The sequence below is a fragment of the Molossus molossus genome, unplaced genomic scaffold (assembly GCF_014108415.1).
Source record: "Molossus molossus isolate mMolMol1 unplaced genomic scaffold, mMolMol1.p scaffold_m16_p_1, whole genome shotgun sequence".
Lineage (NCBI taxonomy): Eukaryota > Metazoa > Chordata > Mammalia > Chiroptera > Molossidae > Molossus > Molossus molossus.
Genome location: NW_023425344.1, coordinates 199,910,377 through 199,937,860, shown reverse-complemented (window position 1 = coordinate 199,937,860; position 27,484 = coordinate 199,910,377). Strand labels below are relative to the sequence as shown.

The window sequence follows — 27,484 nt, the reverse complement described above, 5'->3', positions numbered from 1 at the left end:
GGGGGGGACCCCCAGCAGACAAGAAGCTCCTAATAAGGCCCCAGGTGCTGGAGCCTGTTCCTGCCCCTCCCAGGGGCCAAGGCATTCCTGCCCCTGGGCACGCAGGGCATCTCACTTTGGGAAGCTCAAGCAGCAAACTGTTCAGTCACGTTCTGCTGCGGGTGGAGAATGCGCAAATGAAAACACGGGTGATTACGGACCATCAGGGTTACTCTGCGCTGGTGTTTCAGACTAGGGCAGAGTTCTGTTCTGAGAACAAGACTCTAAACCAAGATTTTGGAGACACTCAAGTGAGTGAGGCCACGCTGGCTCTCTGTAATGTGCCTGTTAAAGAGCAAGCCCTTAGCTGGGCGCTCACTCAGTGACCCTCAGGGCGCCCCCTTCTCTCCTTACACCTGCGAGCTCGACATCCTCTCCCGCCACCCCCACCGCCCCAATCCTCCGTCCCAGTCGCCTCCAGCCTGTCCCAGGCTCTGCCCCAGCACACGTGGTTGCTCCGCTCGGAGGTCCTTCTCCTGCGTCTGCCTGAACTCTACCCAGTCTGCCAGGCTCAGACTCCTTCTCCACAGACTGTTGGTTAAAAACTGGAGCTTTGCAAACACACGGGAGTGTGAGTCTCTGCTTTGCCCTCACCAGCTGCGTGATCTTAACACAGTGGCTGGGAGACCCCAGCTGTGCTTGCTGTGTGGTCTCGGGCAAGTTACCTCCCCACTCTGTGACTGGGCCTGGTCCTCTATAGAGTGAGAATAAGAGCGTTTATGTGTCACGCTCTGTCCGCTGCTGTGGGAGTAAACGGAGGGAAGAAGGTCTGTGCCTGCCTGCGGCACTCAGCGCTGGCTTTGCCGACAGCAGAGGCCGCTCCCAGCGGTAAGAAAGAAAGATCCCTTCTCCTTTGAGACCACATGGAGGGACCTGGGGAGTATGATCCTAAGCGAAACAAGCCAAGCAGAGAAAGACAAATATCACATGATCTCACTTATTTGTGGAATATAGTGAACAAAACAAGCTGAGGAACAAAATAGACCCAGAGACATAGAAGTAGGGGACAGACTGACAACCCTCAGAAGAGAGGGGTTGGGAAGAGGGAAGAGATAAACCACAGAACTTATATGTACGTATGCGTAACCACCGACATAGACAACGATGCTGGGGCAGGGCGGGGATGGGGAGGAGGGTGTCAATGGAGGAAAAATAAAAAACATCTGTAACAAAAATAAATTAATAAAAAGATTAAAAATTAAAAAAAGAGAGAAAGGCCCGCTCCCCGCGAGGAGAGCCCGCCCTGACCGGCGCGGCCCCTCATGCTGCGGTACCTCCCACCAGGGGCTCAGGGGCTCGGCTCATGGACTCTCCTTGCTCGGCTTTCCTTGCACAACAGCTTGGGACCCAGCTGACCCCTGAGTTGCTGACCTCTGTTAGCACATCCCCCAGGACAGAGCATCTCCAGATCTGCCGGCACAATGACTCACGCGGTAAGCGCCCTGGCCTGCCACGGGCCCCTCAAGTGTCCCTGGCCGCCCTCCTCTCCATGCCTGTCCCCAGGCCAGAAGCCCTGCCATGGGAACTGCTCCCGGTGCCCCTAAGCACTCGCCACTTGGTAAATCCAGGCCTTTGCGCGTGTGCTTCCTTCCCACTGCCGGAATGCCGTTCCCCCACCTCCGCCTGGAAAACTCCTGTTCCTTAGCAGTTAGGTCAAATTCCCTTCCCAAAGCCTTTCCCAACTCCAGAGCCCTGTCCTTTTCTCCCATGCCCCGGCACAAGTTTATTCTCTATACTGTGACCTTCTCCAGGAATAAGGTAGGGTCCCCAGTGTCCTGCACACAGTAGGCGATGGGACCCTTGGTAAAGTCTGTGACCGTGGGTCAGCCTGGTTCAGCGGCACAGAGGGGCGGAACTCCTGCAGACACCCTGCACCCGCCACGCTGGTGCCCTGCGGAGGCCTGGTGTGCCTCTCTGCAAAAGGCCCTAACACCTTCTCCTCCAACGTCAGCTCCCGTCTCTCCTTCCGGGACTTCACCTCAGGCTTCCCGCCTTCGTGCAGGGGTCATCGGTCCCATCCCTAGTCTAATCAAGTCAAAAGGGAAAACATTATCCATTGGCTTAGAGATCCTAAATCACCATTTCATGAGGGAACACAATCCTCTTAGTTGTTAGACATACCAGTGGTACATTCTCCGTTGCTACGGCGACCCTTGGACGTAGCCCTCTTGCCTGCCCGCTGCAGGCCCTCTGCAGGCAGGAGGGCGGCTTGGCTGTCAGAGGCGAGGCTCACCTCCCGGCCCAGAGGCCACGTGGTTTGGAGAAGCACAGGTGCGCCCTCGTTAGCTGTGCAACCCTCCAATTGGGGAACACCCGCGGTCCACGTGGCCCGAGCTACTTGTCCAGGAAGACGGCTTCTATCAGAGGAAAATCACGGCATCTTTCTTCTTATGGTCTATTTCCTCTTTGAAATTCATCTTGAGTCAGCAAAGCTGCATGGAATGCAGGGCACCCCTGGCTCTGCCGTCACACTCGCACACGCACACGCACACGCACTCGCACACGCACACACCTCCCCTCTCCTCCTGGTCACTGGTGCTGGTAGTCAGGGTGGAGTTCCTCCCACATGGTACAGATTCATTCTCCTCTGTCTCCACGTTCCTCCCATTCCCATGAGACTCTCACACAGGTTCATTCCTTTAAAAGTTTATTTCCGGTGAATAAAAAAATAATTTATGTGACCAGATCAATAGAGTGAAGACATTATGACATGCAGCAGAGTTTAACTTCCCTATTTGGTTCTGGATTTTGCAGCTCAGTAAGAAGGCAGCTGAGCGAGCCCAGCCTCCTGGGCCGGGAGACAGCGACGGGCTACCCACCCGTGGGTGCTCCCGGAGGGCTGGGAGGGGGGCTCAGAGGAGGGCCGAACTCGCACCTCTTGTACAAGAAAGGAATGCACTGTTTGTTTTTCAAGTGGTCAACAGAAGCTCTATCACGTGCCTGTTCCTAACGACCATAAACACAACATGCCCAGCAGATGCTCAGAAAGACAGAGCAGTTGTCTCAGGGACTTTTAAACATGATACTTGGAGACCCTGAGGGAAGACACCTGCCCCCGAGGCCACCCCGAGGCCACCCCGAGGCCGGCACTTGGAGACAGTGGGGAGGGGGACCTGCGCCTCCAGCACACTGTCAGGCCCTTTGGCTTCCTGAGCTCCACTGCCTCAGCCTGAAGAGGACATGTGCCCCCAATTCCTGGGGTTCTCAGAAGGCTCCCAAGCAGCCGTTGTCATGGCTGGCAGAGGGGTGCTTTCTCCAGGAGTCTGAGAGCTGAACAGCCTGTGCTGGGTCTTCAGGGCAGAATCTCCAGGGGCCCTGCCAAAACCTGCACTCAGAGCTGGGGGAGCCTTGGGGTTCACTGCCAAGGAGGAGGCGGGCTCCTTGGTGGGGAGACCGGAGTCCCCAGGAGTGGAGGCTCACACCATCACCCTGCTGCCTGGTCTCCCAGCGAGGCTGTGGCCTTGGGACTACTTTGGTGGCAGGGTTCACTCTCTTTTGGTTATAACATATGGATAAACTAGGAATGGCTCTGGTTGCCTGTAAACCCACTGACTGGTAAGCCCTCGGAAAGCAAGCAGGGCAGGCCGGCGAGAAGCCCGAAGGGACTCCGTGATCCCGCACCGCTCCAGCCGCTCACCCGGGCCCCGGCCCCGACGGAGGGCTGCCCAGGACTCTCGGTACCCGCTCGCCCAGGTCACAGGGCTGCACCAGTCTGACGCCAGCAGTTTACACAGGGCTAGCTGTTTCAAATGGGGCTTTAGCATTCTCTTGAAAGGCAGAACCAACAAAATCCAAACTCCCAAATCACTGGGCGGTTCTGAAGTCCAGTTCAAGTTCCTTTTCTGACCTCGAGAGACAGCAATGCCCAGGCGCACAGATCAGCCCAAGGCTCCAAGCCCGCGTCCGCTCCCCTCCCGGGGCACACCCACAGCCCCCCTCACCCAGGTGCACTGCTCCGGCTCAGGCCGGGCCATTTTACACTGAGACCACGCTCGTTAGAAGCTCTGCAATGTCAACTCACCCAAAAGGCAACTCCTATCGACATTATTTCCCTTTGAAGAACCAGAAGCCCCCCTCAATGCCTGGAACACCTGCCGTGGCCCCGGTACGTGACGCCCAGAGCACAGCCTTCCAACCACCCGAGACGAGGGCAGGCCGCGCAGCCGTGAGCACGCGCGTGTGGGGTGGACCCGGAAGGGGCAGGCGGGTCCTGGCAGAACACTCGGACAGGGCACTGTGCCGTCCGTCAGAAATACACCTGGCTCCATGCCTGTGCTGTCACGGAGGACGGCCTTTCCAGGTGGCTTGTCTCCGGAGGCTTTTCTCTGTCAAATGCAGCAGGGGTTTCAGTGACTGAGGCAGGGACAGAGAACTCGCTGCCTGTCCCAGCCTGGCTCCTGGGATGCCAGGATGTGACAGGGGACAGGTGGAAGGGAAGAAGCCACTGTGCAGCCTGGAGGGAAAGGGAGTGTGGGCGAGGCACGGAGGGGGGCCCCCGAGTCCTGTGATGAGGGTGTCATCACAGCCTGACTGTGAGCCTGGGGGTCTGACCCTCAGGAGTCCCAGAAAGCACCCTATGCGCGTCCAGAGTCGTGTCTCGGGGGACAAGCCCCAGTCCACCGGTCTCTGTTCACCCTGAAGCATGAGGGGGGCCACCCAGGTCGGAGATGAGGAGCTGCCCTCAAAAGGGGCGAGCCCAGGACTCACCGGCTGGCTCCTCCTCATAGCCGGCGCCTCCACCCCGCCCTATGCGCTCCCCACCTGCGTATGTTGCCGCTGTGTCCTCCAGCTTTCTACTTGTCTGGGAAACAGTGATGTGTGGTGCTAACGAGCCTCATAAATATGAGGAACTGCCAAGGGTTTCATTACCCTGTAAAACCACGACGGACTAGTCTGCTAAAGCGAGGCCCTTGGCAAGGTCTGCAGGTGGCACCTTTTGCGGACCAAGGCATCAGGGCTCCCCTGGGTGCAATTCTGACACTGTGCTGTGGACGTGGTGGACGTGGTGCTGCGTTACTGCAGAGACGTCATCAGCTTAGAACACCACACGCCCCCCCTCACCATTGTCTCCCCTCCGTGAATTCTTTCAGACACTTGCTCCCTGGCATTACGACCTGTCCCACAAACCACTTCATGTGCTATCTTGGGTCAAGGCTCAGATTACAGGTAAATTCAAGGTCTTAAAATGCCCTTCCAAGGAGAGGGCTCCGAAAAGAGAGAGCGTGCATGTCTGTGTGTGTGTGTGTGTGTGGGGGGGGGGGATATAAAATTCTAGAAGAGTGACATCCAGAAGATGGACCCTGAAAATATCACATAGCTGCACATAGAAGATGCAATAATAAGCAAAACCGTTTTGTTAAAGGTTCTTATTGCTTTTAGGATGCATCTAGCTTTTAGGAATAGCAAGACAGGAAAAATGTCCACCTTAGGAAGGAGGGAAGGTAACACACTTTTAAACAAATGCCTTCCAAGTCTGAACTCTGACCACTGTAAGAGCAGAGAAGCCGATGCGGTCCACCAAGGAGCTGCTTTATTTCGGCTGAATCCTCCCCTTGCATGCTCACCGGGGGATGTTGAGCTGCCTGTCATCGGGGGCCGTGGGTTTGTGTGATGGACTCGTAGGAACTGAAACAGCCTCTGCAGAGTAAGGAGCCCACACACTTTATTACAGCCCCTGCTCACCAAGCCCTGACCGTGACCCCACACCTCTGCCCTTTGGATTATGGGAGAAAAAATAACCGTTCGATTTTCTGGGCCACAGAATACAAGATGGGTCTGGATGGTACAGGGAGCGTACACACGGAGGCAAGGAGGCGTGCACACAGGGACCGGAGGTCCTGCCCCTGCGGGAGCCAGCGCTTCACACAGGAGGCTGGCCCTGGTCGTCCTCCACAGTCCACGCTGGTTCCCGTTTCTGTCTTTTATTAATGTGTTCAACTCCCCCTCCCCCCACCTCCTGAGAGGGAGAGGAGGGTCTGGGCATCTACGGCATCCATGATTTCTTCGAGCCATTATTGTTTTTCCTATTAAGATTTCACGACAGGCCCAGGGTGGGCCTAGAGGACTGACAGAAAGCACAGGTGTCTGAGGATGACATAATACTGACTTCTCTTTTTTGGTAACAGTCCACGACATGTGCGCCCCTCTCTCCTGAGATATGTGAGGCAGGAGGGAGGCGGCGGAGGAGCTGTGGGTGGGACACTGTACCGTGTGACATCACGATCATGCAGCTGGTGCCCGACAGGACAGCGGTGTGAGCACGAGCACGCAGGGTGGCCCGGGGGCGGCGGCTTCCCGGTGAGCGCCCCGCCTCTCAGGAACACTGTCTGTCCAGTTCTCGCAGAGCCGTCCCCAGGGGCTCGCCAGCGTGGCTCTGGCCTTAGCCTTCGTCCTCCCTCAGCTCGGTGGGTAGGAATTTATACTGCTGCTGGCGGATCTGGGCCAGCTTTTTCCTTGCTTCTTCCAGTTCTCGCTCTTTCTTCAGCATTTCCTCCTGGGCAGCGATAATCTAGAAGGAAAGCAACACGCTGGGTGGATGTGAAACTTTCTAGGAAACAGCTCCCCCTCCACTGCTCGCCTCCTGAGCTCCCACAGCGTCTGCTACAGTGGGACGCAGCAGTGCTCTGATACAAGCCTCCGGTCCGCCTTTGGGCTTTGAGACCGACGACCCAGTTGACCCAAGGAAACAAGCTGACTTCTGGCCACTGATCTAATAGCAAACATACGTCATCCCGACTATGCACTGGGCTCTGGTAGGCACTCTGGGTGGAGTGTCCCATTATCTTCTGGGCAACACTGTGAACTATGCCCATCGACATCCGTTTCCCAAGGAGGAACCTGAAACTGACAGCAGCCACTTCCCGGAAGTCCCCTCGCTAGTGGGGCAGAACCTGGCCCAGGTATTCAAGCCAAAGCTGGAGTCGTGAACTACTGGATGACTTTCATGTATTTATTTCATGCTTCTGCGGTCTGATCTGAGGAATATTAGTACATAGGTATGTGAAAAAGGTAAATTTGTATGCAAGGAAGTCAAATAGACTTCTTTCCTGTGGGCCTTCTCAGAGCCTTTACCAGGCTGGTGATCACTGTGCTACGCCGAGGTGGGGGTAGAGGGGGCAGTATCCCACAGACTTGTTTGATCAGAGACCCTTCTTCATGGAACTTCCCATGGAACTAGTATATTAAGAAATAGGATCTGGCCCTGGCCAGTTTGGCTCAGCGGTTAGAGCGTCGACCTGCGGTCCGGAGAGACCCGGGTTCGGTTCCCGCTAAGGGCACGTACTTCGGTTGCAGTTTGTCCCTGGCCCTGGTTGGTCGTGCGGGTGGCAGCCACTCGATGTGTCCCTTTCATGTCGATGTTTCTCTCTCTCTCTCCCTCCCACTCTATCTGTACAGAAAATGGAAAAAATATCCTCGGGTGAGGATAAAAAAAAAAAAGAAATAGGATCTGGTAAGAGTGGATCCAGTGTATTTCCAAAGACAGGGACTGGTTCAGGAAGAGCTAAGGCAGGCACAGGACTGAGTGACTTCAGTGGCAGGGTCTCGGTGCCCCTGGCGCTCAGACCAGGGGAGCGGATCTGTGCCAGCACACAGCCGGAAGAGCAAGCCTGACTCCCCGAAGTGCCCTCCTCATTCCCACGCGCATGAATGCAACCTGGCGAACGTTGGGCTACTCCCCTCCTACCTGGTCTACTCTCAGAAACATGGTGGGGAGGGGTCACCATTCATTCTCTCTTTTGAACCAAATATCTTGAGTGGGTAGCAGAGCCAACTGCATACTTTTATTTACATGATAGTATCACTGTCCTCCCATTTCTCTCCTCCTTTTTTAATAATAGAACCCCTGATTTTCAGCTAGGCATGGGACTAAGAATACGGCACCGCCCAGCCTCCTTTACAGTGAGGCCGGCCCTGTGACTGAGTGCTGACCAATGGCAAGTGAGAGGAAGTGAGGGATGCAACTTCAGGACGGCGCCGGCCCCTCCTCTACCTCCTCTTGCTGGCTGGAGAGCCCAGGTGGTACTGAGCTGTCCTGGACCAAGTGGCCAAGGGCAACATCTCAGGGACGGTTCAGCAATAGGGACATAAAGTCTGGGTTTCAGGCACAAAACCACCACTGCACCATTCCTAGACTGTCACACGGGAGAAATACACGATCGTCTTGCTTGAATCACTGGTACTGCGTGTCTCTGTTATAACACAATGCCAATCGTGGGCGTGCGCACTGTCCGGATTTCATCACAAACCTGAGCAATGCCCCCTACGAATTTTGTTTTCACTACAACATCGTCATCATCAGCTTTGCCAAACGCTGCCTTCTGGGCGGCACGAACAAGATTGTCGGAGGCTCTTTTCACAGCATTTCCTGCCGCCTGGAGGGGACACAAAACACACATCACGGCATTAGAAACAGCTGTGAGGATCACGCAGGAACAGACATGAAGGCACAGTTCATGGGACTATGAATCTATTTATCACTCAATTATAACACATGACTTCTCTCTAGTTAGTATCCATCTGTGTGTCCATCCATCCGTCTGTTTGTCCGTCCATCCATCCACTGATTCTACCAACATTGGCACCTACCTAATCTTAGCTCATTCACAGATGAATGAAATCCAGTTCCTGGCCCCCGAGGAGCACGCAGTTTTGAGGGGAATTACAACTATGTAAACAGATGATTGCAGCACTGTGATGTGTTAATTTAGACGTGCTTGAGGACTCTGCTCAGACATCACTTTCTCTGTCCCCCTCGGACCTGCCCTCCCCGCGCTCCCGGAGTGCTCTGTGCTGGCCTCCCTGCAGCCCTCACCACACTTGCTGCCTTTCTCCCCCTGGACGGTGAACAACTTGAGGCAGGGCTGTGACTGAATCTCTGCACCCCCAGCATCTGGCCCAGTGGCTGCCCAGGGCTGGCGCTCACTGAATGTGTTTTGGTCAAATAAGGGCCATGAAGGCACAACCTACCCCTGCATGGAAGGGCTGGGAGCCCCACAGTTAACACGGACGTTAGAGATGTACGTCCAGGGTCAGAGCTGGGCTTCACGCTACCTGCTGAAACGGGCGGTTGGAAAGACAGGTGAAGGGAAGCTTTTCCGTGTGGAGGCAGGATCTGCAGGAAGGGGTACGCCCACATGTGCTTACTCTGAATGCTGGGGACTCGTCTTCTGCCGCCTGAGGTTTGGGATTATCTCGCGACGGTGGTCAAAGCTTTATTAAACCTCCTGAATTCCTTGCCCAGCGCCCTCAGAGTCAAGGATTTGAGCTTGGGGGTTAAACCTCAGAAACTTGAGAGTTTTTCTCATTCAACATTCACTGGCTCATCGGGTAGGTGAGCTCACGTGACACAGAGGGACTGCGAGGGCCTGCACAGGCGGGAAAGGGAAGCCAACCCATCTTCCACAATAGTTGTCATGTGCTTACTCACAAAACAGCTTTACAAGGTCAGAACTCATTAGCCCACCTTTCTGCTGTCGAAACTGAAGTAACTTGTCTAAGATCCTGTAGCTCATAAGTTATAGAGCTGGGATTTGAATAGGTCTGTCTCTAGCCCCAGAGAACCTCTGGGTCATTGTAAGGAACTCACACATGACATTGCAGCATCCAGCTAAGTCGGCAACAGTGATAACAAGGATGCAGTATTGTATCTGTGTAGAGCCTGAGGCTTACAAAAGCATGTTCACATGCAGTGCAGGTATCTCCATTCCCATTTTACAGATGAGGCAAACTAAGGCCGAACAGTTTTGAGTGATTTGTGTATGATCACACACTGCATACATGGCAGAGGCAGGACTTTAACCCCAGTCTCTCTTAACTCAGGAAGTTGTCCTCAAACATGTTCCCCAAACCCAGGAACCACACATTCACAAACGTGCTGCTCCCCACTTTCCCCTGGGGTTACCCTGGGAATCAGATGAAGGGGAGGGAGGTGTGTCAGACTCTCAGGAGGACCAAACGGCAGAAATGTACTTTAGGACCTCCAGCATAAAATAAGAGTTCTGAGCTTTGGTGGAATTATTCAAATATTTCTGCCACTTATGAAAAATTACTCATGATTTATATAAAGATTTTTTTTAGAACATAAACAATCTGCATTATAACACTTATAATAAAAATCTAGAAAACTGAAAACAAAATGTCCAAAGTATAGGGAGATTCTGGCATAATCAGTTGATGTAATATCATGCAATCATTACAAATGAGACTCATGAAGAATGGACCAGTTAGCTTTGCACAGAGAAATCATGAAGACGTTCCTTCAAGGAAAAAGATATGCATGATAAAATGTTCAGTGAAAAAAGCAGGATGTCTCTTGCTATGATTACAACCAGACACGATTATTTTGTACACAGATAAACACAGGAAAAATAGTAACATTTGACTTGTAATGATATTGAGGCTGTGTGACTTTTTATTCAAACGTTTCTTTCGCTGTGTTTAACATACTCTGTAATTAAAACCATCAAGAAGACACGCACTGAGAAGGACTCGACTGTCACCTTCCCAAGCCTGTTCTCTGGGCTCTGGGGACGTTAGCGCACCCCAGTCCTCGCCTCCCTTCGCTAGCAGGGAGTGAGGGCTCCCACTGCAACAGGCACCGTCTCAGGCGTGCGAGATGCAAAGACAAGGATTCGGTGCCACCTTGTCAGAGACAGATCTAAAGACGCATGGGGCAGGCCAGGTAACAGGAACTGGAAGAGGGGTCTGGCTGGGGACTCTGGCAGGAAAGAGGAGGGGCTGACTGCCTGAGGCCTGGGGGTCAGGAAGGGCTTCCCAGGAGAGGTGACTGTGGAGTTGAGTCATGGGGGACAAGCTGGAGTTCCCCGGCTAGGCTGGTGGGGAGGGGCCCCGAGGCACGAGACCAGAAGGCACAGGTGGAGAATGTCAGCTTGGTGGGGCAGCAGGGCGCGGGATGCATGGTCGCACGTGGCAGGAAATGAGAAAAGTGGGACAGAGTTGGCTGATGGAAGGCCTGGTGGGTCATGCCAAGGAAGTGAGACTGTCCCCTCTGGCGACACTTACCCGCTCCAACAGGAGTATTTTCCCACCAGCATCAGTGACCATTACCTGTAGCCGCCTCATGGCCTCTGAGTCCTGATCGGCCTTCACCTTGCAGGCCACAAGCAGCTGAGCCGTGGAAGCGGCGACCTGCTTGGCGGATGAGATGAGCTTTTCCTCGCTGGCATGTCCCTGCACAGAGGCATTGGCCGCCTCGCAGAGACTGCTGGTCGCAGCTGCCACCATGCGGGCCTAGGACAGTCAACAGAGACATGACCCCAGGCCCAAACCTCCCGCAGGGGCCCCAAAAAGCAATTGGGGAGAAAGGAGAAGGCGACTCACGGCAGAAATAAGCCCTTGTGACCACTGTCCGTCATCCGCAGCATTGGCGGGGATGGATCCCACCTAGAGAGTGGAGGTTAGACATCTGCAATCAGAGCTGGAAGGACAGGTGACTGCAGCCCCTTAGACTCTGCACTGCCCGGAACTAGCGAGAACCCCCCTCAGACACACAGCACCACCAGGGACTCCATCAGCGCAGCACCCTTTCCCAGGCGGGATGCTGGCCCCGAGACTGCAGCAGCACAGCCGGGCTGGTCCCCCGGGCCACAGGAGTCCCTCAGCACAGCCTGGCTGGTCCCCGGGCCACAGGAGTCCCTCTGAAATGCTCGAACAGCCTCCGCTTAGTTGCCGGTATTGTTTCTGGGAAAAGGGCTCAGGAATGACAGGTCGGGCTGTTTTCACTCACTCATTTCCTTTGCCGACCTTTCTCCCTTTCAGACATGGGAGCCCGAGGCCTCTCCTTTCAAGGGCCAAGGGAAACTTAATTCTCTCCCGATCACAGAACCTGAAACCACACTGTGATTTTGCTGGGAGATGAGGCGAAAATGGGTGGTACATTTCCTTCAGTAAAATTAAGTGCAGACCCTGAAGGCAATACAGACTGTTGGGTGGTGGTGGGCAGGGGGAGAGAATTAAGAGGCTAGATGTAAGATGATCTCTGTTTCTCTCTAGAAATTATGGTAACACGTGAAATATTTTCTATTCAGACGGAGAGAGAGTATCTGAGAGGATACACCTTTACACTTGGGGGAGGTGAGGGGAGAGGTAATTGATGACTCTATTTGAATATGAAATCGAGGATCTGTGATGATTACAGGAATCACATCGGAGCTTGGTGAATGCCAGGTAAACCCCGAGATCCTGCATATAAGCCTGTAGTCCACCCAAGTCCAGTGGAACCTCCTTTTCCAACCTTTTAAATGCTTGGCCACCTGAGTGTCTTGGAGGACAGGGGCTCTGTCACGTCCAGGTTAGATTCCCTCCACTCCAGCAGCGTGTGTCTGGCACAAAGTTGGCCCTTTATCAATGAACTGAAATTTTTAGATAGGATATTCTTCTCCGTGATCCACTTTGCTCTTTACGTACTGATGGGTGAACAAGCACTTGGTAAGTAAGGTTCGCCCGCACTATGTCTACAGGAGGTAAGTGGGAAACCACGGAGCAGACTGCAGGCCACTCAGGAAGACGTGCGTATGTTAACACTGGATAACATACCACACGATGCTGCAGGAACAAAAGCCAGGGTATGTGGTTTGAGAGGAAGATGAGGCTAACTCACAAGAGACTTCCTGGAGGAAGACGGCCGGCCACGGTTGGGCACAACCTCTCTGTGCTACGCTCTCGGGTCGAGGCGCAGTCCTACCTATCTGCACGCTGCAGCCACGGCCTTCCGCTGGCAAACAGAGTGACTGCCAATTGTGAGGACCCAACTTCCCAAACCCACAACATGACAGGGTTTCTGTGGTGCCTTTGTAGCTGAGAGGCTCTCTGCAGACGCAGCTTGGATGAGGGGTTTTCAGGTTGTACGGGAAAAACGGGACATGAGTACTTTAAATTGGAAGACCTTCCCATAGCCAGGATTAATCAAATGTACTGTTCATTCTTTGGATTATTGGAAAAAAAAATACTACACTTTTCTGCTAATACAGACGGAATGGGCGACAGGAGATGAAGCACATCCCAAACATCTCAGGTTTAAAACCGGACTGGTCTTTTGGCTAACAGGCTCCCTCGGAGTTGGACAGCATTTAGCTACATGGTGCTAAAAAAATGAATGGAGCCATTGGGCTTGGAAGATAGTATTATAAAGCCCCTGACTATGGTGCTTCACAGCCATCCACCAGGAAAAAGTGACAGCTACGTCTTTAAATAGCCTAGGGTACCGTGGGAACACGCATGTCTTGCTCAGGCACTGATCGCTGCCCAGAGTGGGATGCTTTCCTTAACCAGAAGCAGATGAGAGGCCGGAAGCCAAACCCGGCCCTCTGTTGGTCAGGGTTAAGCGGAGTTTGCAGTCAGCTGGACTGGCAATTCCGTGAGGGAAGGCCCAGCACTGGTCCCGCGGGCAGGCCGCAGCGTCCCATCGCTCCCTCCCAGGCTCACCCTGTGATCGTCCCACTGCTCGGCCAGCGGTTCGCCTACCTTTCCCTGGGCCACCAGCTCCCTCTGGGCTGCCGAGGCCGATTTGACCAGGGCACTGGTGGCAGCAGCAATGGATTTAGCAGCTTCCAAGATCTGTTCTTCAAAATCCAGGGTCTCGTCCGCTTGCTAGAACCAAAAGAAGACAGCGTCACGTGCAATTCATGTCCACAGAGGGCGCTTTCTGCAAACTACCTACTGCTGGGCCCCGGCTCTCGTCGGTCCGCAGACCAGACGGCTTTTTGTTGACAACCACGCCCGGGGCAGAAGGGCCCAGGCTGGCAGGCTGGCCCCCCACCTGCTGCCTCCGGGGCCCCTCTCGGAAAGGGGAAAGCTGCCGGCACTGACAGGCTGCACATGTTAAGTCAGGACATTCTAAGGCAGACTATTTTTCTGGGCCAGAATCTTTAGAGACATAAATTCACTGTGAGTAAAATACCTTGAATGGTTCCATCAGCATAAATAACCAAAATCAAAATAATCAAAACCCAAAGAGTGGGTGGGTGGTGGCACGTTCCTCCAAGGCTTAAGGCTCAAAAACAGGCTGGGAAAAGGAAAGATGGCCATCAGTCGGGAAAGACCTTATTTTTCTGGGGTAAAACAAAAGCAAAATCGCATTTGCATTTTTGTGGCTGAGCATGAGGACAGTTACCTACCAACCAAAGATCACCCACTGAGGGAAAAGAAACCCATCAAGGCGGGATTTGTTCAGTCACGGAACCCAGGCCTGGTTGCTCGGGAAGAGCACGGCCACCACGCCCCCTGCTGCCGGAACAACGGGGCGGCTGAGAAGCTTTTGGGAAGTGGGGCAAACGTGAAGACCTGGGTCCTGGGCTCGCTGGGATGGAGCACCACCATCTGGGGTGGTCAGACTAGATGACGTTCAAGGTCAACGTCGAGCACTAACATTCTGTCAATATGGTTAAGTTCCCCATAGGCCCCGGAATGTTGAAGACGTGGCTGGTACCTTTCAGGTATTAAGAGGTGATGGTCAGGCGTAGCAGTCCTTTGCTTTGTACGTGTGTGATAAAATACGCACAACATCAATTTACCCTTTGGCCCAGTGTTAAGTGTACGAGTCAGTGGCATTCAGTACATTTGCAATGTGGTACAATAGCAATTCGGTTTTAAAAGTGCCTACTATGTGCCAAGCATTGTTAGGCACTTTTTTTGTACATTAACTTGTTTTCACCAAAAAAGAGAAAAAAATAATCGTATACCATAGTTATCTACATCCTTTCTGTACGGTGAGAAAATTGAAGCTCAGGGAGGTAGAGAGCTGGGGCCAAGGTCATGTGGCAGCATGAAAAAGGTAAACCAGACCGAACCTAAGTCTCTCTGACTCTGTAATGATATGTTTCACTAGCCAAAGGCTAGCCCCCGCCCCCGCCCCAGGGCATCGGTAAGGAATAATTTCGGGTCAGCGACTCCGTCGGCTCGCTAATGTCCACTATGAGTCATCAGACAGGACGGGGACGTGGACACAGCTCCTTCCAGTTCCCTATTCTTAATGGTCACATCTGGAAAGATGAGAGATGCCAATCTCATTTCCGTTCGTACAACCCGATTGTCAAGGTGACATGCAGTGGATCTGAAGGACGGCCGCAGCAGGGAAGTTCTGAGGCAGAAGCTGTGTCCTCTCTCTTTTCCCTGACAGCCTGGCCCTAGGGGCACTGAGGACACACATGGATTCAGTCCCAGTGGGACCACTTTGGATTCCTGGTTATGGGGCGGGGGCGGGGAGCGGTAGAGGCAGAATATAAAATCCGTTTACTGAAATACAAAAATGACTCCTTATCAGACACTCTGGCATGGAAGGTGTTGTCACGCTCAGGCCCCACAGAGATGACAGGCTGTGACACATGTATTCAATGACCTTGTATTAAGAGCTTTTTTGAAAAGTCATTCTGCAAAAGAAAGTCAAGCATACAATAGATTAAAGCACGGAGGAAATCACAGACTTTGTATTCCAAAGGGAGCCCCCCTCGTTTTGCTGATCAGACTCAGGACCACAGTGGCTCCCAGAAGTTCCCTGCCCTCCTGACTCAGGTGGCCTCGGCCACATCATGCGTTCCAGGATTTCGTCCACTTCACAGGGTGGAGTGCCCATCAGCAGATTGTTGATTCCCGAATTTTAGTTCACAAATACAGAATTTCCTTAAAATGAAGTGCTGACTCTAAGCTTGGATAGATCTGCTCGGATCATCTCATTAGAACTGATTTGAAAGGCCTCTCCTGTCTTCTGCTGCCCTGCAGACTTTTTTTTTTTTTTTGGTAAAACATACTTAAAATAGTGATTTAATTTTGAAATATTTTTGATACCCACTCATTTTTCTTATAATGGCAACTGCTGTAAAAATTATTTCATGGATTTTTCTTTTTCTTTCCATAACATCTCTGTACTTTAAAATGGACACAGCAGAAAGCCTCATTTCTGGGACACATTTGCTCTGATTAAAAAGAACTGGAGAGTTTCCCAAGAAAGGCTTCATAAAGCCGACGGGCGGCAACGGGGATGGAGGGTGACCCTTCAGCCGCTGCGGGTTGGGCGGAGTTCCATGAAGACCTGCCCTCTGCCGGCTGGGCCCACGCCTTTCTGCAGGCAGGTCATCAGGAGCCCTACCCGCACCCTGCCTCCCCTGCTGCGGACAGACAGCACACCTGACGTTCCCTCACAGCACCCAACTTCTAGCCCAGAGCACAGGGCTCCCCACACAAGGCGGCTTGGTGAAAGCCAAGCACCCCCGTCGGCGCTCCCATTAGCTTCGGCTCCCCCAGCGCAGAGGGGGGTCTGGGAGAGGGGTGTGAGAGAAAAGAGGACATGCTTGACCACACAGCAAAAAGGAGACAAGTGCAATCGGCTTGCTCTTCGAGGGACTTTCCTAAAAAAAAAGGATCACAATTAAAGTGCTGGATCTGTTAACAGAGCTGGGAGATTGGGGAGAATAAGAACAGAAAGGAGGAGCTGCTACAGGGGACCTGGGTGGAGACCCTGGAGACCCAGGGCACCCCCGACTGGAAGGTCGGGCTCCTCTCACTGAGCCCTCAGTCTGTTCTGCTCATCAGAGAGGCTCCGTTGGTTGGTCTCCTAAGATCCTCTTTAGCCAAGGTATTTTATTAATCTGACCAATGCTTCCCAAATCTGTCCCTCTGGTTTACCGAAGACTGAGTGAAATCTTTACTCCTGAATCCCCCACCCCCCAACAACTGGAGGTGTTAAGAGTGTTAAACTAATCTTTTGAAGACTGTAATTAACAGGGGATCCTCTTAAAGTTGCAGACTGTTTCAGTAGGTCTGAGGTGGGGCCCTGGAACCTGCATTTCCAATGGAGGTGTTCCAGGCAACTCTCTGGGAAATGCTGGCCTGGGTCAAGGAAAAACAGACACTGGTTAACTGAATCCTACCAGCCTGTGATCTCCTCCAGGGCACAGACTGTGTTTTATTCAACTTCTGCATCTTGAGCATAGAATCAGACAGAAACCCATGTGATAAATGCTTGGTGAATGAATGTATTCATTCAAAGTGAGTCTCGCAAGTTCTAGAGTTCAGCCAGAGGGCAATGTACATGCTTACAGAAGGAGACAGGCACCGAGTGAGCACCCACATCAGTAACTGTCCGTCCCGATTCCCGGGGGATGGAGGCACTCCATCTACGCGCAGGCTCCGGCCCCACTTGAGGCTGCGGTTCACTGCACACTGTGCCTGCGTCCTTCAACCAGCTTTCACAGTTGGTGACACTCAGTCATGCACATACAGATGTAAACACAGTGGCACTTTCTGCATTTTACCAAGAGACTCTCTTAATAAAACAGTGCAAAATAACAGATGTGCAAACTAAGAATCTATTCTGCTTAATGATGGTGTTAGCTGGAGCCTCTGAGTGCTAACCCTCTTTTCTCATCCCGAGCCATGTTCTTTCCCTGTTCCCCTCCACTAGGTCACCACTAGCTCTTGACTGTCTTTCCCGGGCTGCCTAGCAGGCTAGCCGAGGACGGGCTTCTCCTCACCTCGGGTGTTTGGTAGCTTCGAGAATGGGTTAAGCTCCCTTTGGCTGATGTTTTTCCTGTTTGGTGATTTCATGCAGTTTCCCTTTTACAAAGTCTGGTGAATTACTTCTTGGGAAAGACTGCCCTTTGGGTTGGCTCCCTCCCTGCCTGCTCCCCACACTTGGAGAGCTTTGAGAGTTTCATTCCGGTCTGAAGTTTGGGGAGCCTGAGGTTCCACTGGGGTAGAAGAGGAGAAAGAAGGGTTGAGAGGGGACAGAAAACAGGAGGCCTTTCATTTTTATAGCGTTTTTTGCCTTTCAAGGATTCTGAGAACACAGTTTTTGCAGCAATTAATTCATTTTCTCAAACCCCTTCCCTCCTACCTATCTGATAAGGGTTGTTATAAGTAAATTATTAACATACACAGAACGTAACTGACTCATAGTAAACGTTCATTATCTACTAGCAATCAATTTCATTATTATTTCTGCTACTACATATATTTTTTGTGGTCTTAAAAATTATTTTTCTAGAGGAGGGAAAGAAGGGGAATGGAGGACATCTGTAATACTGCCAACAATAAAAATAAAATGTAAAGAAATTGTTTCAGACTTTAGACTGAGCTAGTCTGTTTTCCCTTTTGGAATGCTGTTTTCCACTCATAATTCTAATAACAGTTCTACTAGCCTTTTCTGATTAAAACCTAAAATAATTACAAGTAGAAAACACAAACCAAAGATAAATGAGGCGTCAAGCGGCTCCTGGCTTCCCCGTCAGCACCAGACCAGGAGATGGGTAACCCGGCTTTAGCCACTGATCTGCACTTTCTGACCCTGACTTTGGGAACTCGCTGCCAGTCTCTGGTACCGATCGGCTTTCTGTCTGTAACTCAAGCAGCAACTCAATCCTCCTGGTCCTTTAGCTTAGATTATGTTGTGGTTCCAAATTAAACCCTTCTGAGAAGGCACTGACTAAAATAAGCAGGGAATCCTTTTTCTCCTTCCTCTCTGTTGGCCTCCTCCATGGAGGAGCCCTGTCTCCTTCCTGCAGCGTCTTTAAGGACCCTGCCAACCCCGTCCTCCCTCCCCGACAGGTCCCAGCCCAGGTGCAGGGCACGGCAACAGTGTTTCCATCTGTGGGCCTCTTTCTTTCCCTTTTCCCTTGTACCACAACCCTGCAGCCCCTGCCCTCAATGAACCTGAGGTGAAGGAGCCAAAGTCACCCACAGGTCACTGCCCCGATTCTGCCTCCCTGCCTTTCTCACAGCTGGAGGCAAAACCAGATGACAACTCACAGTCCCGTCTCCCAGTCAGGAAGCACGCTTTGTTCGGCGTTACCGAAAGTCGTGCACGATGCTTGCTATTAAAAATAAGGTCAAAGCACACCAGAAACTAAAAATAAAAAAATCTTTGGAGATATATAGAAAAGCATGAACATTTTAAATATAGTTCAAATGTCCTTGAGGGAAAAAAGGAAGCCAACACCAAGCAGTCCGCAACCAGTGAGGAGTTTCCCGGGGAAGCTGAGTGGGACCGGCAGCCACGTTCCCTTGACTGCAGTGCGTCTGGCTGCTGATGGTTTGCTTCTGGTATGGAGCTGAGAGGCGCCTGGGGGAGACTCAGCCTGCATCCAGACTCCACAGCATCAGAGCCAGATCAGTTCCTCTTCTGGAGGACCCATGGGTGGGCTAATAACAGGGAAGCCTTAGAACAATTGGAACTGAGAATAGTTCAGATATGGACACAGGGCCTTGACCCCTACCCCCACCCCGCTGGCCGGGCCTCAGGGAAAGCTCCAGGGAAACTGTGAACAGACAAAGTGGGGACAGACAGAAAGCACCGACAAGCGGTTATGCCTGAACCCGGGAGGGACCACCTGGTGCCTGCAGATGTGAAGTAAATGTTTATTCGTGCAGCATCCATTGGAAAAGGTCCCAGCTTGCACCACTGGTATCTTGGGAGTGATTTTCCCACAGTATCCACTGGTTCAGTTTTAGGTATTTATTTTTATGTGAAAAGTAATGCCACTGAAATGATTTTGTGATTGCTATTTTTGTTTGATGGAAAAACTCTTAAAGACTTTGTCATGCTCGCTCTCTCTCAAAAAGAGAAAAAAAGGGGCACTTGAATGTCTATATAGGAAGCATGGCCAAAGAATAGGTAGTAATAGAATTCTTTCAAAGATGAATCAGATACACGTTATATCATGAGCCCCTTGATAGGAATCCTGTGTGTCTGAGGAGGGTCTGCGGTGGGGAGTCACCTGAGAACACATGCAGGCCGAGTCCCCACACACCTTCGCTTTCACACCCTGTCCATCTCCTGGCCTGGCCCAATCTGTGGCAGAGGAGCTCAGAGCCCCAGTTTGGCCATATAGAAAATACGTGTCTGCTCCTCTTCTGCCTCCTTGACCATCTGGTTGCTTTCTCTCCTCACCCAATTAATCAGTATAGCATGCTGGTCAATAGCAAAATTAGTAAAAGAAACAAGAAAATCACATCAATTGTAACAAATGGGCTTTACCTCAAGGTCGTCTTAAAACTGTATTTTTCTTCATCCATAATAACTTGCTGTCTCTTTTCCCTGACCGCTGCCATTTTGGTCCAACAGCTTAAACTGCACTCAAAGCCCTCAAGGATGCTTTGCAGCCGGGGGAAGTTGGCAGCACCCTGAAAGCCATCTGAACGAGCGCCTGCGGACCCTCACTCGTGGACTCCAGTGTTCTACAGCGTAACCCCCGCAGTCAGGACTCCAACACTGCACGGCCCTCCCTTGTGTCATCACTTCTCTGCCGCTGCTGTGACCTGTCACTATGTATTCACTGCAAGCAACTTGGAGATGGCCTTCCTGAGCCACCTGCTCACACCACCGGCTCACCCCGTGAGGGGCTCTGCAGACAGACAGCAACCCAGGAGTGCTCTGTAAAAGGACACTTCTTTCCCCCTCCTCAAAGCTGAGCTCTTAGCACGGTGGTTCCCTTTCCAGAAAGCAGTGCTCACTGTCTTCTTTGAGAGAGACCAGAATACACTCACACACTTCACAGGCTCTTCTGTGAGGAGAGGTCCGAGTCAACCACAGAGGCAGGGACGTGCCAGGAAAAATATGTCATAATCCCGGACTTCCCGCTGCACCCAATTAGGCGATGGAATTATGTTCTGATTGTCGGCTTAGTCTAAATATTATCAACTTCTACTGACAAGTTAATCTATAACAGGAAATTCAACAGACCGAGTCCAGCCCACACTACATTACCCTTATCAGATACATTTGGCCCTAACCAAGCTTTGCCTAAAGCCCGGCGGCTCATCGTCCATACAGCTGGTATGGCCGATTTGCTTTACACACTAGTCACTGTGGGCGGAGAGGAAAGTTGCAGGTAGTTGATTTGTGCTTGAATTGTTGCTGAAACCTTGATGGTGAAAATTACTAATTGCTAAACTGAAGACCAGGATAAAAATGAACTAAAATGAAATATAAACTAAAAGCATGTGTTCAGAGGTTAGAGTCCTAATATTTCACGTCACCAACATGGGGTAGAACCTTCATTTTTCCAGTGAGCAGATCCCTGGAGGATCCATCAGTGCACCTACTAAGTTGCACACCGTATCCCAAGCTCGTATGAAACATCAATAATTATGATTTGTTTCTACAATAAAATGATCTAGCAATACTGATACAGATTTCAAAGGCTACAAGAAGAAACGGAATATAACAGAATGAAAGGTCGTGAGCGCTCCATGTTCCCAGTCTACTTGTGATTTTAACATGTTCTTTCCTGCTGCCTGATACAGTGTATTAGGAACCCCCGGAGACAGAGCAAGACACTGTAGGAATATGTTTGATATATAGTTGGATTAAATAACAACCTAATATATCAAACATATCACACAGAGGCCTGCAGAAGAGGCATCCAGGTCTGACTGGGCTCGGGCATAGGCCGAGTTCTGCAGGCTCCGGCTGCAGGGGCGGCCGCCGTGGCTCCTCTCCTGTCTGCGAGCACAGTCTGTCGGCAAGTGCGGCATCGGCGCCACTAGCGGTATCGTAGGCACGTGCTCCAGAGCTCCCGACATTCTCATTTTGCCTCTAGACCATCTTCCCAAGCACACGGTGGACTCAACAGTGCAAACTTGCTCGTTATTCATGTCTGGGAGATTCCAGGCAAAAAGAAGTGTTTAAATTTTAAGGGCCTGAAGTGGGAATAAACCAGGAATTATCTTCATAAACCACAGACTATTCTACTTTTAAAACAGGCCACCTGAGAATGTGGTGAGCAAAACAATGTAAACAAAAGCATGGCCCATTCCCGAAACTGTTTCTCAAAGCAGAGTGAACGCTGGCCCGGGGCGGAAGGGAAGCGTGCTCCTCGGCCGAGGGCCTGCGGGCTGTGTGCAGCTACAGGACAGGGATGTCACGGGAACTGCTTATTCACAGAATCCGGAGTTTTGTTTGGTTTTGTTTTTCAGACTATGAGAGGGGATGGAGAAAACCAATTCATCTCACAAGACTGGTGATCTGGCTGTCAAAATGGGATTGTTCTTTTTCTTTCTTTCTTTTTTTTTTTACTGGGGAAATAAATTACTTTATAAACACAAGAAAGATACTTTACTTCATGCGGATATTACCACAAAGCAGATGGCACTCCGAGACAGGCACAAAAACTATGTTCTATTTTATTTTTTAAAGATCTAATTGGCTTTATTGAATGATTCATGAATCAGGCAGCATCCTATCTAGTACACAGAAAGGTATTCTCGTAAAAGCTATGGTTCTGTTTGATGGTTTCTTCAAAACAGTTTTATAGATAATTTAAGCCATGTGGCAAGAGCCTCTGGTCACTGGGCAGAGAGAGACTTCAGGTCGTCCTAAAGCACTCTAGAAGTACCCAGCACCCTTCCGAGGAGGGCGATGAGAGCGACCGGAAGCAGGTAGCCCATCGTGAAGTGCACGGACTCAAATCAACAGTTGGTTAACTATGACCTTAACCAAAGGAGGATTTCTTGGCTTTCCATAACACACACACAGACATGCACAGTAAACACAAGGTAAAAGATCCTGAGCAGTGTGGGCAGTGCCCACCTGCCCATGTCAGCAGCCATCACTAATTTAAGTGCTCTTATTTTTAAAACATAGACCCTCCCATCACCCCAACCCCACCATTTTGGACACTCCCCACCTGGCTCCTTCATATGCTGGTGGTTTTCACAGCGTAACCATAATGAGTACACAGGTCTGTATTCTTTCTTTCCTCCTTACTTTACATTATACCATGAGCGTCTTTATGCTAGTCTTATCAACCATTATTTTTCACAGCCGCATACATTTCCCTCAAGGACACACTCAAGGCGCATCCCGCTGCCCACTGCTACAAACAGGATGAAAGAAACAGCCCTCTCTCACACACAACTTTCTTCCTCTCTGGACTTCCTCCTCAGGACAGATTCCCAGAGGGGTATGAATGGCTCCAAGGGCACAGGCAAACCAAAAACGGCCCCCATGGGGCTGCACCAGCCTCTCGGACACGGGGTGGGCCCAGAGGACTGGTATGAACCAGGGCTGCCGCCCAGAGCACACGCGTCCTGCTGCCGGCGCAGTCACGGCCCTCCGGCTGGCCAGGCACCCTGCTGGGACTCTGCACCGCAGAGCAGGGGAGGGAGCAGCGCTGCCTGGTGGGCTTGTGGCAAGGACCAGACGTGCTGATCCGTGCTGATCCCTGTCGGGCACCCACGAGATTGCGGGCACGTGCTCGGCAGCCAATCAGTGCGAGCTTTTGGTTGTGATTTTCTTTTTCTTTCTTCCTGCCAAGGCCATCAGCTCACGGTTCTATGGAATAGTTCTTGTTTCAGGCATTTTCCTAGGAGGTAGTATATAAACGTCCCAGACAGAGCCTATTTTCAGTGATGGTGAACCAGTTATGCTTACTAAGTCTAACTGGATGTCAGGCACTGTATTCTTAAATGATCTCACTTGTTATAACAACGATCCGATGGGGGAGCAACTCTAATAACTTTGGCTTTCAGATCAAGAATTATCAGGTAAATAAATGGCTGGCAGAGGGAAACCCAGATTCGGAGATAGATGAGAACTCAGAAGGACCTGGCCAAAGGACAAAGGGACAGGATTGGAACGGGAGGTCTTGGAATATGGTGACATGTTGGCGTTAAATTAGCACCAGGTTAACTCTCAGGGAGAAGGAGTGTCAGCTGACAGGACCTCAGAATTAGCAGAGGGAAGCTTTCCCAAGAGGGGCCACTTGTAATAAATCATATAAGAAAAAGGAAAAACAAATTAAGCATGAAGCCTCTAAATATTAGTCAATGGTTGCTGCTTGCTTAAGTTGGAAGCACATTTTCCATTCAGGACTAACTTGATTTACAAAGCAGAAACGAAGATATAACTGGGAAATGGCGTTTCTCCCATATTCACACTTAGCTCTTAAGTTTGTTAAGAAAAACTCAATCGCAGACAACCCAAGATTCCCAGGTTAGAGGCCAGCGAAGATAATCCTTATTAATTCCCAAACCAGAATCCAAAAGTTTTCAATTACACCTTGATAAGAAAATTTTAAAACTCCTTTACCAAGTCTGGAGTGACTATCCGTAGATCGGTTCTAGAACTCCACGGCTTTAAGAACGTTCCCCAGCCGGACAGGTTCCCTGCACGCTGGTGTGTATTTGCACACAGCACTGACCCATCACCGCTTTGGAGCAGACTGGTCTCCAGTGCGCAGGCTCCACCTTTTGGTCTTATAAAAAAGGTAACATCTTTGGCATACCTTAAACTGAGGGATCCAACTTTTTTGAGTGTAAGAGCTAGACTTTATTTTTGACTGTATTTGGGTCCTTGGAAGGAAGGTGAGGTTACCGGTACCAGAAGGGACTTACTTGAATACACCAAAAAGAGAGGCCTCCTCTGGTTCTGCTCTCTTCTCCTTGAAGACAGCCATGGGGGTGGGGTGGGGAGGTTACAGCTTCTTAACAGGGTTGGGCTTTGCCCTGGACAGCACTAGCTCACCATCCTTTTACTTAATAATTGTCCTCTCTGCTGCCCAAACATAAAGTATTTCTTTCCTTTAATCGCTGTGCCTCTTAACATATACGCATGATCTCAAATTCTAAACATTTATCTCTACATGACAAATATAGCTGGAGAAAACACACCATCCAATCCCAGTCTCCAGCATATACTGAAAAAGCCAGTAACTGGGTGCACTTTTGAGAGTCACACGGTCCTCTTTTAATGGTAAGAAAAGGAGAGACCCAGCATTGCTGTCTCTCTGTTAAAGGCATATGGCAACCAGAAAATTTGAGGGTGACAATCTTACATTCACTAACAGAGATGTAGTAAGGAAGCATCCAACACCTGCTTTATATGTAACGGAACTGAGTTAAGATCAGAATTGTCTAATTCTCCCTCTGGATACCCAAAGGTGTTTTTCTGGGTGGTTAACTTTTCCCGTGCCCTGTGACACGGTGCTGGGCGGGTAGAGCAGGTTTGCAGCCTGCTAGTCTGACCTCTCGGAACAACACAAGCTCCCTGCAGCACACCTAGCTCCATCTCACGGCCGTCCACCGGAAGACCTGCTGACAGCAGACAAGCAGCCACACATGGACACTCACTTTTGGTTTTGCTCTTGGCTTCAGTTGCTCTAACTTCTTAGCAGCAGCCTCAATGGATGCTGCAGCCCCCAGTAATTCTGTTTCTGCAATGACGGTTGGGTCTTCTGGATCCACCCACTCTGTTCCTAAAATCAGTCCAAAGAGGGTCATTCTTGGTAGCTGCAAACCTCAGGGCACTGACTTAATTACAAACAACATCTGGACTCGCATGCAGAGAAGTTCCCTGAGCCTACTAGCTGCGCCGTCCTCAGGGAGGGACCCTCTAGCTCTCAGAGATCAGCTGGGCGCAGAGGCGCGCTTGTCTGATCCGGGTTTTCGCAAACAGTTGTGTGTGCAGTCCTACCACAGGGGCGGTGATCAGTGATAGTTTCAAAAATCAAGCTTTCACGGACTACGGCCAGCTTGAACGTGACTCTGACTTTTAACCTAGGGCCACGACTGCACGCAGACATCCTCAGGAGACTCGAGACTATGCTCAGCACAAAGAGATTTACAATGCTCTTCTGCGCACTCATGAGGAATAGCCTCTCACCTCAATTCAAACAAAGCGAAACCGGTGAGAAAACCTTCCCCTGGTGAGGTGATTGCTTCTGTGGAGCTGCGACGGGTGTGCCAACAACGTACCCAGATAGCACCACTTTCTAAACATGAAGGGAGTTATTTAAATAAGAATAAATACTCTATGAATGAAAACACAGATGAAAATAAGTGGCGAGACCCTTAAAAGAGAAGTGGGCAGTTCTAGTTAGATTCTGCCATGTAAGTAGAAGTGCTCAACATGAAGGCTGGAGACAAGACTCGCTTCAGGAGAATACTACTTTTTACATCTAACTCTACTCCCATTTGGTTTTTTAAAGAAAAGCACCTCCCTGTATTCCTTCTGACTGCATATGCCAAGAAAGGGCCTGCGGTGCTGCAGATTTTCTCTGCTCAGGTCGCTGCACTAGCTCCGCCCGATGAGGGGACACGAGAGGGTCCCACCTACCTTTCATGGCTTCTGCTGCCTGGATGAGCTCAGTCACGGCGCCAGCCACTCGCTTGGAGAGAGCGGCCAGCTGGTGCTTGAGTTCCGGGGTTGGTTTCTGAAGCACCTGTGGGTGAAGAACAAGCCAAATGCATCAAGGTGGCAACCACTGTGACCAGAAGCACACTCACGGGGACACAGCTGGACATCTGGTTTTAGGTTGTCCCTGTCACCACGTGCCTTCAAGAACCTTGGGGAAAACGTGTGAAACTCACTGGCCTTCCATTTTTCATGTGAGAAAGGTAAAGTTGGGAGCCAGGGGTTCCTGCAAAGTCCTTTTGATATATTTCCTTAAGATTATATGGGAGAAAGAAAAATCCTTATGCGTTCTTTATTTATACCTTCATTGTCCTTTATTTGTACTTTTACTTGTACATAAAATAAATATATGCACATGAAAGTTCCCCAAGAATACTCTGAGTGAACACGAAAGCCCGAGCTACGGGTCAGCTGGTACTTGTGACAAAACAAATGTGGGACCAGAAGAAAAAATGTGTGACTCAGGTGGAGCTTAGAAGACAAAATCGTCAAGAGAGCAACAACCACCAGATGATCGGGAGGGCTGTTCCTAAAGGAGCAATCCATTTCCAGTGTTTTCACTGCAAGCTGTCCCGGGAGAAGACATGGAGAAGTTCCCTCTTTTGAACTAATTGAAAGGTTTTTTTAAAATGCGTCTTGCTTTTTGGTTTTTATGGTGTTAAAAAAAAGATATTGAAACTCCAACCCCCGATGTAATTTAAAAGGCGTCCCAGCTGAATTCTTCCCAAATTCATCCAAGAACAGAACTAAGAAATGGGAGGAGAGTTCCTCGCCAACCTCCACCATGGATGTACATTCTGACTGACACCACCTTGTTCCTTCCTAATTTCAAAACTCCTCTTCCAACATTCTTTTCTGCATCTCTCCTCCATGCTGTGCACGGTAATCTCCAGATTCAGAAATGTGTAGACATGCTGGAGAAAAGTGCAACTGCTATCTCTTGCTCGACAATTTTGGAGCCTCTAAGCGGGGGAAGAGGGCATGGACTTGGGAATTGGATAGACCTGAGTTTGAACTTGGCTTTGCCTGCTACTAGTTTTGACACTGGGTGGATTACTGAACCACTCAGAACCTGTTTCCTCATCTGCAGCACTGGGGTAACGCCTATCCCTCAGGGCACCTGGCACACTGTGACACAGGAGATGTTCGTTGAATTAATTCCCTTTTTGGTGTCCCATCCCCTCTTTGATGTAGAAAGCTCAGGTATCACACTCATTCTCAGGAGTCTCAAAAAGATGGCTTTTGGACCCTGGCCTTACCCCTTCATACCTCATCCTCTCACCTTAGGACTGAAACATACCA

General features: G+C 50.8%; 1 protein-coding gene across 1 annotated transcript in view; it reads right to left on the bottom strand.

The window, feature by feature from the left end:
• Positions 1-5,573: 5,573 nt before the first annotated feature.
• Positions 5,574-27,484, bottom strand: part of TLN2 (talin 2) — a 242,140-nt gene continuing 220,229 nt past the window's right edge. The window contains exons 51-57 of the mRNA XM_036268699.1: positions 26,105-26,210; positions 25,120-25,244; positions 13,522-13,647; positions 11,380-11,442; positions 11,107-11,289; positions 8,286-8,411; positions 5,574-6,547 (exon numbers count right to left, since the gene is read on the bottom strand). Of these exons, the coding sequence (XP_036124592.1) occupies positions 6,419-6,547; positions 8,286-8,411; positions 11,107-11,289; positions 11,380-11,442; positions 13,522-13,647; positions 25,120-25,244; positions 26,105-26,210 (858 nt within the window). The 3' untranslated portion in view covers positions 5,574-6,418. The remainder of the gene's footprint in view (positions 6,548-8,285; positions 8,412-11,106; positions 11,290-11,379; positions 11,443-13,521; positions 13,648-25,119; positions 25,245-26,104; positions 26,211-27,484) is intronic.